Source organism: Colias philodice, chromosome 6 (assembly GCF_061535455.1).
Source record: "Colias philodice isolate Cphi_HAF_F1 chromosome 6, ilColPhil1 Martin Lab GWU primary, whole genome shotgun sequence".
Classification (NCBI taxonomy): Eukaryota; Metazoa; Arthropoda; class Insecta; order Lepidoptera; family Pieridae; genus Colias; species Colias philodice.
In genome coordinates, this window is record NC_143091.1 from 8,909,897 (window position 1) to 8,921,315 (window position 11,419).

At 32.8% G+C, this 11,419-nt stretch overlaps 1 protein-coding gene across 1 annotated transcript; it reads right to left on the minus strand.

Annotated features, from left to right (window-relative positions):
* Positions 1 to 1,237: 1,237 nt before the first annotated feature.
* LOC149487921 (trans-1,2-dihydrobenzene-1,2-diol dehydrogenase-like) lies at positions 1,238 to 7,311 on the minus strand. The gene is made up of 6 exons (XM_089696635.1): positions 7,202 to 7,311; positions 2,894 to 3,098; positions 2,509 to 2,800; positions 2,176 to 2,422; positions 1,698 to 1,851; positions 1,238 to 1,441 (listed from the first exon to the last, which is right to left on the minus strand). Exons 2-6 carry the CDS (start codon positions 3,096 to 3,098, stop codon positions 1,323 to 1,325), a joined length of 1,017 nt encoding a protein of 338 aa, XP_089552761.1. The 5' UTR covers positions 7,202 to 7,311; the 3' UTR covers positions 1,238 to 1,322.
* Between the last annotated feature and the right edge of the window lie 4,108 nt (positions 7,312 to 11,419).

Consider the following 11,419-nt stretch of genomic DNA (forward strand, 5'->3'; position numbering starts at 1 on the left):
ATACATAGGATAGAATTCTGATTAAAATACCCTTAAAATACCTATCTATTCCCGAGATTGACCCTTGGAAAAAAGGAAGAGCTGGCTTTTATTATTATTTAATCTTAATTTATACAACCATTCCAACATTCCAACCAATTAAAAAAAATATTTAGGAATACATAATTCCATATTTTTAAGCTATTGCATAGCTTCTATCGCGGGCCTTGAGCGCGGGGACCGAATCCAGAAATTCCGTAACGAAAAAACCTCACGCTCCCCACTCCGACGGGCACGGAGGTGTGGCTTGAAGGCATGCTATGCAATAGCACAGACTAATAATAATATACTACGTATAAAAGCTATTGCTTTACCGCGGCAGTCCTCGAGTGCCACACGTCTTTTTTTTCTATCTTTCGAGATTGGAGAAATCTGCAACCGTCTCTGCGTTCTGTTTGTCTTAATTTTGTTATTCATTTTAATTAATATTATTTTTAGCTTTCCCCCCGCAGCTTCGCTCGCTTTGTGTATTATTAAACAAATTATATACCTTGATAGTAAAAAGTGGTAAAAAGATTCGAAGAACAAAAAAAAAACCGGCCAAGTGCGAGTCGGACTCGCGCACCGAGGGTTCCGTACAAACCTGCAAGGTTTACAAAGTTGATTTTGTTACAGCTTAAAGGTATTATAGACCTGAGTATTTGGTATGAATTTCAATTTAATACCTCTACGCGTTTATGAGGAAATGGGTAGTATCTAAGTTTAAAATTATTAAAAAAATATATATTATGTGATGTAACTAAAAATTTATGGTTTTCGTAATTTTTCCTTTATCTATGCTATAAGACGTTGCTTCATACCAAATTTCAAGATTCTGAGTTCACGGGAAGCACCCTGTAGGTTTTGATTCCCTTGCAAGTGTCGAAAATTTGCGGCATAAACGGCTGTATCTTTTGATTGCGTTTGCTTAGAAGTTTGATTTTTTCACAGCTTCAAGGGACAGTAGACCTGAGTAATTGATAGTTTTTTATCTAGATTCCCGGGTGTGAATTTTAAAGCGGTTTCTTCTGTGTAGAATTTCAGGAGGTGTTCATTTTAAAAAAATAATATTGTAATCTTTTATTACATCTAAATTTTACTATCTTTTCCTACATTGCCTATTAAAAATTTCCACCCTGTATGTACAGTGATAAAAATAAAGTAATTAAATATTCTATGAACTTCTTTTAAATTTTAAAATAATGCTAAATAATACAAATTTATAATTGTTTTCAACAATTTTATTGTTCGTAAATAGAAAGTAAAAATTAAGCCATGTGATTTAATTTGTATTAATTCGCAGTTTAGGGGAACTCTTGGCTGTCGGCATCGTAAACAACTCCAACTTGTCTTCGGACGGAGTCTTGCAGTTTGGAAATTGTGATACTGTCACTGAGTGGCATGCGTGGTGATTCCAATAAACCTAAAAGCAAGAAATTGTTTAGATTTTATTAACCATCAAATGTACTTAACATCATTCAAAATCTAATTAAAGTATTAAATGGGTTCAGAAAGGTTCTATTCTGGCCTGCATTCTAATATTTTTTTTTTTCAATTTAGTGAGGTTTTTCGTGAATCGTTATATTTATAAACATACATGGATCCTATAACAGGTTAACGTTGACCCGATTTCACATTATTATTTCAAAAACATCAATGCAATAGTTTTTTATACAAACCTTGTTGGATGCATCTTGTAACTTCGAGAGCTTCGTAAACTAAACCAGCGCTGTTGTCAAAGTTGAAGTAAATCTTAGAGGAATGTAGGGGGAATTTCTCAACCTTGCCATCAACGTGGACCATGGTGTCTGGGAAGTGGAAGGGGTCCTCAACCTGTAAAAATCATAATTATAAAAAAGTCGCTCGCGCCTTCAATAACTATTTACAATAATTCTAAACTGTATTATCTTAAAAGTAATTATCAGTCAGTATCGTATAGTGAATTGCCAATTTAAATTTATTATAAAATAAACTATGTACCAAATGCTTATCAATAAATACGATTAAATAATATTTTTTCAGTATCTGCCGTGTTTAATCTATGTTGTTATTCATTACAGCTTATCTTTCTTAAATTATGGTATGGCTTACAAATATTAACAACAATTTATCAATATTTTTATAACCCTGCGTAACCTAAGATAGATAGATACTAACCGATGCTCTGCCGGCGGTACCGTATACGGTGGCCTTGTTCCAAAGACGGGCCTTAGCGTGAATGTTGAGAACAGCGCGTCTGCCACCAGAGTATTCGAGGATAACGGTATCAACTTCATCGACACCATCGTCATTCAGGTTACCATAAGCTGTGCATTTGAGTGGCTCATCCTTGAAGATGTATTGGGCAAACTGTAGGGCATATACACCAAGGTCCATGATCGCACTCCCACCGAGCTCTTTCTTGCTGTAAAAATATAAAAAATATATTCACAATCGTATACCTAAATAAAGATATGATGATCCAGCAATGCAACAATTATGTGTTTTTACCTGAGTCTGGCAATTTCGGACACAGGTACGCCAAAGTTAACCTCGACGTATTGTAGTTCTCCGAGCTTGCCGGCTTGAATTTCCTTTTCTAACGCGATGTATGAAGGTGCGAAACGCGACCAAATGGCTTCCATCAAGAACAACTTCTTCTTCCTTGCCAGATTGACTAAGCTTTGCACTTGTTTTGAGTTCAAGCAGAATGGTTTCTCGCAGAGAACGTGTTTGCCATTTTCAAGGAAAAGTTTGGCAAGTTCGTAGTGGTAAGGAATGAGGGAACCAATGTACGCAACATCTGAAAGTTAAAATGATTTAGTCATTTATGCTATTTGACGAAATTCGATTGGGTTAATATAATTACTAGATCTTTATAGGACAAGGATCATACCGATGTCTTTGCTTTCAGCCATCTCCTTGTAAGAACCAAATACTTTTGGTATATTGTGGAGCTTGGCGAATTCTGTAGCCTTGCTCTTGTCACGTGCTGCTACGGCAGCAATGACTGCATCCTTCTTTTCGGGGTAAGAGTTGAAAGCGTTGACGAAGTCATGGCAAATTTTCGCCGCAGTTACAATACCCCAACGGACTGGCATCTAAGAAAAGTAATTATTAGGTTAATTATTAATTATCTAAATGTTATGACATGTTAATTATCATTACTTATAAATAATGATTAACTGTTAATTGAAGTGTTTGTCTGTGCTTGTAAAATGAGTGTAGGTATTCTTAAGTGGTTATTGTCAATTATTGTTATTCACATCTGAACATTTTACGAAGACACAAACTTTTTTAATAATTTGTCTGTATGTCCGTTGTTCTATGTAGGTAAGTATCTTAAGTAATCTTGACATGATATAAATGGAACTTTTATTAATTGATGATAGACGAGTTTGTAGGGCAACTTATGCTTGATATAGCCCAGAAACAGAAAATGTTCTTAACCGACTATTACAATAATAATTATAAAATGATACAAGTTCTAAACGGGGGCACTTTATGTGGTGGTGATAAGCCTAACTAACATTATAACGGGATTAAATGATTATAGTATTATGTTTATCGAGAAATTGTTTTATTACTTGGTGTTTTGAACAATTTTATTTATCTTTCTTTCTAAATTATTATCTATATAATTCTCATTTTGTTTTTTAGATAAAATCACTAATTATTAGCTAATAGGCTTGTTTGTTGAATGTTGAATACAGTTTATGAATGGTTTATGAGTTCTATTAGTTATATTCTGTGGCTTAGTCAACAGTTGCAACGATGCGGTCAGAGAATCCACTATTGTAGTTACCTACCTAGAATAATTATGTAAGTAATCTTTAGTGGAATTAAACTAATAAAAAACCAAAACTACGTAGTTAATAGTTATAATGATCATTTCGGAAATACGATGCGTGATGTTGCCGTTTTTAATTAAATTTATGTTGTATGACTGTACACCTCAAGTAGATTGCTCCGACTATCAATCATAATTATTAGCACATCAGTTTCCGGGCTGAATGGATTTGTTATGATACCCTAGTACACAAAAACCTTTGAACCGGTTTTTGGGCCGTTCAATCGGGTTTGGGAATATTACAAGGCTTTGTAGGTACCTAATCAATTTTATTTTGCCATTAGTTAAGGTAGATACGGTGATACCCACTTAAAAGGTAGTTCAGATTACAAATACATATTATGTACTATAAAATAACAGTACACTTCAATATCTATTATCACTATCATTCAATGTAATATTTTAATATCTGCAAAACATATTTTTTAATTCCGTATGAAGACAATTACCTATGTCACTTATAGCGCGACATCTGACCATTACAGTACATTTATCATAATCTTCAGCTACAATTTACCTGGAAATTGTCAATTTTCATAATTGTAGAAGCCTTGGGCTAAATGGTGTGAGATTTTACTTAAATCATTTAGCCTGAGTTTCAGTCAAAATAGGAGTAGGTAATAATAATATATGGTAGGTACAAACTGACTATATGAGTCAAGTGGCCAATCTCAAAATTAATCGATTCTAATTATGAATTAAATTATTATATTATATGATCAACCACTATATAAAATCAATTGTTAGCAATGTTATCAAACAAGCTAAATTGCAACCACAGACTAATAATAATATACTACGTTTGCAACTATCAACTCCTGTTGAACGTTATATCTAGGTACATATTGTATACTTGATATACATAGTACATACTATGTATATCAAGTAACAATAAACAAATATAGTTTTCTAATTGTTCGCCCTGACTCCACCTGGGTCGTATATTTTTTTTAATGTTATCACTTTATTTCTATTAAAATTTCAGCCGATCTTGTGGCATAAGTGGTATAACTGCAACACTATATTTCTATTCCGGGTATCTCGCCATCCGTGTCGGTGTACTATGATCACACTTTTATTTTTGCTATGTACGCTGATTATGTAAAAACAACAAAATGACGAAAAATATTTTTATTCGATTTTTTCTCAAACTCTAAATTTAGATCATATTTAGATACATTCCTTACTAACTAGCTCCTAGACAATGTTGGATATAATTTTTAACAGCACATAAATTTCTTCAAAAAGATAAATTTAGGATTCCACTTATTGCAGATCTTTGAGCGATTGGTAAATATTTGGAGATAAGATAGCCTTCATTTCATTGTACCTAATTCAATGGGTCATTCATTCACCGAATAAAAAAAACAATGAATACTTATCATTTTAAATGGGTTTGACCATGGTTTGACCTAATTACCATTTACCCCAGTTATATTTTTTGCTATTTTGTTCCACAAAGAATCTTTCGTTGAATCTTTGAGTGGAATGAAGAAGAAACTAATTATTTATGTATGTTTGTAATTACTCTGTTGTGTTCTTTTGCTGTCATACGTTAACGAGTATCAGACTGTTGCAAGTAGCCACCTAGGTGGCTACAGGCTTACCTCAACTATAAACATAAAATAATTTGGAAAATCCAAAAGTGCACGCCTCATAATTTTTTTTTTATAAATATTTATTAATTATTATTTTTGTTTATTTAATAACAATTAAACCACATCGAATCAGACCCTGAAAAATGAAAGGGTTCTATTCCTGAGCATACTCAAGCGTAAGAGAAAAAAAAAGACTCGATTAGTAAAGTATTTCGGTCACTATCGTGTTAACAAGAAAAAGGATCCGCACATACAGACACACGGACGTCCAAGACAGAACTTTTTTAAACTGTTTTTTAACTAGTTTAAATAACAAAAATGACATCAAAAATATCATGAACGTTAAAAATAGTGTTTTTTATTAATATGTGTGTGTATGTATTATCTTACAAGTGCAATGTATGATACATAAAGACATTTTAAGTTTGAAAAATCAGATGTTTTGCGCGAAGTGACAGTAGTACCCACCTCAACGCTTCGCATATTATGAGGCGTGCAATACAGCCCTTACCTATATACAGAGTGGATTTTTTATGGGCTCTGGAACTACCTACCTACTGAACATTCTTTTGTTTATTTCTCATTCATTATAATTTTCTCATCAAAAGTAACTTCCGAAGTTGATTTATGAATGATTCTAGGTAGGTAATAAAATTACAAGAATTCTAGAGAATTTCCTTCTTTGAGAATGTCGTCGTCGTTTCAGCCGTGAGACGTCTACTACCTAATAGAACTTTAACGCGGCCGCTACCTATTGAGTACACTTTGTAGATATTCTGCCTCTTTTTACTTATAAATTAAAACCAATCAATGTAACAAAAATATTGTTTATCTTATTAAAAAAATATGAATAAACTTATCAATTAAAACCAATCAATGTAACAAAAAAAAATGGTTTGAGATTGGCTCTAACTCGTGTTACAATTAATAGTGTAGTAGCGATGCCCTGTCTAGTACGTAGTACATACCTAGTAACACAATGATCCAGAACGAGGGGTCTTAATTTGGACAATAATTCTTAGTATGTACTTCTAGTAGTTTTCAGATTACTGATGTTCTCATATTTACATGTCATCTTCTTCTCTTATATATAAAAATGAATCGCAAAATGTGTTGGTACCTAAGCGCATAACTCGAGAACGGCTGAACCGATTTCGATAATTCTTTTTTTATTATATTCCTTGAAGTACGAGGATGGTTTTTATGTAGAGAAAACGTAAATATGTACCACGGGCGAAGAAGGGGCGGACCGCTAGTCTATAATATAAAAATGAATCGCAAAATGTGTTGGTAAGCGCATAACTCGAGAACGGCTGAACCGATTTCGATAATTCTTTTTTTATTATATTCCTTGAAGTACGAGGATGGTTCTTATGTAGAGAAAACGTAAACATGTACCACGGGCGAAGCCGGGGCGGACCGCTAGTTTTATTGATAAAGTACAAATGTTCGATTCCATGATAATTTTATTTTCAAGAGCTAGTAAGTATTCTTTTTACTTGATTATATCGATTAGAATTATCAAATATCGTCTGTTTTCGAACAACAAAGACTTAATACCAAAAAATCCTATCTCCCTTTATATATAAAAAATAAAAATTAATATTACTTGATTTAGGTAAATTTAGTTTACCTAGACAACTTCCATATCAAAGAACATGACTGCGATTCATATTCATTAATCATTATAAATACTCAATGTGTAAACTCGACACATTTTTTTCGATAACAATAATTTACATCGCTCAAATCTTACCTTGAAATAAATGAATTTGAACTAGACCGACAACGCAAGGACACGACCACTATGCACAGTCACAGATCTAAATATAAATGAATGAGGCGCTTATATACACGCAGGCATGGCAAAAAACCATGATAACAAAATATCAGTCGTAAATAATAAACTGATACAAACATTTATATCAGTCACCAGTAATACGGGATTATCGCAAGGTCTGACATGAAATTCGAGTGGGTCTATGAGATAATAAGAGCTTCATCGCGGATTTTTCCGTATCATCGAAGATGTTCAACATAAATTATTTTCATGTTTTAAAGAATTAGTTATTTAATTGATAATGTTGACTAAAGATGAATATGGATAAATATTCGAGATATAAAATCACTATGTACATAGTATAAAATAAAGTCGCTTTCTCTGTCCCTATATCTCTATGTCCCTATAGGCTTAAAAATCTTTAAAACTACGCAATGGATTACGGTTTTAAGCTATTGCATAGCTTCTATCGCGGGCCTCGAGCGCGGGGACCGACTCCAGAAATTCCGTAACGTAAAAACCTCACGCTCCCCACTCCGACGGGCGCTTGAAGGCACGCTATGCAATAGCCATAGAGGAAGACTGTATAGGCAATAGCTTTACCGCGGCAGTCCCCGAGTGCCACACGTCTTTTTTTATAGAATGATTAAGGTATATCACCGGAAATTGAGAGTAGCAAGAAACCATTAAAAACAATCTATGGGTACTCAGACCACAGAACATAAATACTCAGGGGAGATTCAGACGTTTAAAAAACAACTTTTTCCGGTGATTTCGCACTTGCATTAAGCAACAGGGGGGCCATTTTAAATATTTCTTGTAATTTAACACCTTGTATGTAATTGGTTTTAATTTGTTTTTATTAATCATCATGTAAATTAAAATTGTGCACTTACTACATCTAAATTTAAATTTTTCGATTGAAGCCTTGTGAATAATAAAATGAAATTTTCACGGTAGCTACTCGATAGATAGAGCAGGGTTTTAAAAGCGAAAATCTTTTTTCAAGTGATTTTATTTTTTTACGGGCCCTTAAAGTTGTGAATATACTGGGTAATTTTATCTTTCTTGCCATTCCATTCCTTTTATATTCAATTCGAAAATCTAACGATAGTAAATGTTACCATACTGAATTAGCCTATCTTTCAGCTTAGCACACAAAAAAATCAAGCGTCTACCGCAATAAGTCACGTCATGCTACATAAAAATCTCATCGTACTCGGCAATAGGAGAAAATTTAAAAATAAGCATCATAACTCCGAAAATACAAAACATCGCATAAAATACATGGGGTGATTCGGATAGCCCTCTAGGTCTTCTACCTCAGCTAATACCTGGCTTCAGTATATCTATACTTCTTGGGACACCCTGTATATTTCCATGCTATGTACTCTTTGGTGAATGGTCATCTAGGTCATCGTGAGGTCATCTATCAAACTCAAAAATTCAAACTCAAACATTTATTTATTCAATTAGACTTCTTCTAGAAGCACTTTTGAAACGTCAATAAGTACATATTGCACGCCTCTTAAGCGAAGCGTTGAGGTGGGTACTACTGTCACTTCGCGCAAAACATCTGATTTTTCAAACTTAAAATGTCTTTATGTATCATACATTGCACTGCATAGTGCATACACACACATATTAAGAAAAAACACTATTTTTAACATTCATTATATTTTTGATGTCATTTTTGTTATTTAAACTAGTTAAAAATTAGATATTTTTATGTCATTTTTGTTATTTAAACTAGTTAAAAAACAGTTTAAAAAAGTTCTGTCTTGGACGTCCGTGTGTCTGTATGTGCGGAGGATTTTCTTGTTAACACGATAGCGACCGAAATACTTTACTAATCGAGTCTTTTTTTTTCTCTTACGCTTGAGTATGCTCAGGAATAGAACCCTTTCATTTTTCAGGGTCTGATTCTATGTGGTTTAATTGTTATTAAATAAACAAAAATAATAATTAATAAATAATTATTAAAAAAAAATTATGAGGCGTGCACTTTTGGATTTTCCAAACTATTTTTAACATTTACCACCGATTCGGAAAGCAGTATCTACGGAGAAGAATCGGCAAGAAACTCCATAGTTGCTCTTTTTAATCATGTCAGATTTACAATTTTACAAATTACATATGTAATATCATAATATATTATCATAATATGCCAAAGAACTGTCCTGTGGTTTTTACGCGACAACCCTCCATGGGTTTTTATCTTCCATAATATATTCCTTAAGGGCGCGTATAAAGTCAAATCACCAATCAACTTTTAGTTGATACGTGTAATATTCAAGACCAAATATAAAAAATAAAATATATGTAAAACTTGATGATATTTTCGATGATATTGTCAGATCAAAAACATAAAATATTGAAATTGACTCGATAGAAAAAATTCACGAAGTTACCTCTAAATTTCACACTTTTACGTTTTTTACTGGACATGGTAATACTTATTATGATTTTTTTTTCATAAACAATTATATTAAAACATTTGCAAGATATTTGTCAGACCATTTTGTGTAATTACTTTTAGTTTTGGTTTAATCACGATAAAACACTTTTGGCGCTTACTATATTTTTAATTACGCAAGAAATCATCTTCCATCGCACGTTCCGGGAGCTAAAAACATAATTCTATTTCATACATCAGACGCTATCGCTCCGTTGAGACGAGTAGACCACGCTAAAATTGCTGCGCCGTGTTTTATAATTACGCCGAATATTGATTTGTTGAAAATGGTAAACAACAAAATGAAAAGACTTAAGAAACGAGAACTAAAGAAGATTCAAATTGAAAAGATAACTAAATGTCGAAGGTTATAATAGTATTGTTATAATATTAATAAATAATAATTATAATATAAAAAGATAAGTCTTGATTTACCTATTTGAGAAAGTTTAGTTTCTGTAAAATAATTTCCGCGGGCTGAGTATTGACGCGATAGCAGCAGCAACTATAGATAGGTAAATAAAATTCATAGTGGTACCTTATTCTTACAGTCGCGGTGCAATCAATCAAGTCAAGAAAGATTTATAATATTATTATTACTATAGGCAGATCCTATGTTCGCTCCAGTAAATAATAATATAAATAATATGTAAACCGGTTGTGAATAGTACATATTATATTATATTATATTTACAATCTGTATTAGATAATCATACATAACATCTATACATAGGTATAACAAATTCGTACGAAAGTCAAAACTGTACTTACATTGAATAGGTATTTTTTTATAATATACATATGTATATGTATATATATATATAATATAATATTCATAATCTGTATTACATACCTATACATATATTATATGTAGTACATATCTATACATAAATATAGTTTTTAGAATTTTTGTATGTCTGTCTGTATGTATGTCTGGGCTCTAATTTTGGTGCAGATATAGCTTGAGACCTGAGAAAGGTCATAGGATGAGTTTTATCCCGTAAATAAAAAAAACTGTCTGTGTTTGTCTGTTTGTTTGTACACGCTAATCTCCGGAACTACTGGACGGATTTGAATGAAAGTTATTTTGTTGTGTAGGTACTATTATATTATCCGGGAAATATAAAATAATAATTTATTTTGAAAACTGAAACACCTGATGCAGAACCGCAACAGACCACCTAAACTATAGATTCATTTGAGAAAGTTTATCCAGGCGAGTTTGGATATTATTATTTGTGTAAATTCTGTAAATTCGTTTCCGCGAATTGAGTATTCATGCGACGATATTTATAGATACCTACATTCATAGTGGGTACCTACAATTTACAAAGACACTTTTTATACTTAGTTATGTAGGTACCTAATTCCTACGGTCGCCTTGCAAATGCAATCAATCAAATCGGGAATGTTTTATAATATTATTATATATATATATATATACTAGCGACCCGCCCCGGCTTCGCACGGGTGCAATGCTGATACTAATAACTAAATAGACAACAGAAAAACTGTGAACGTTGTAACTATATAAAAACATAGCGGCCCGCTCCGCCTTCGCACGGGTATCACTATCACTACATAGTATAAAACAAAGCCGAGCGGCCGGCCGGCACCGCCGCAAACGCTACCTCCCGCAATTTTTAAATCTGTAATATCTTCGAAAATATTCACTTAAATCATACGGTGTAAAGGGCCATATAGATCTATATTAAATGAACAATGTATTCAAGGTATTT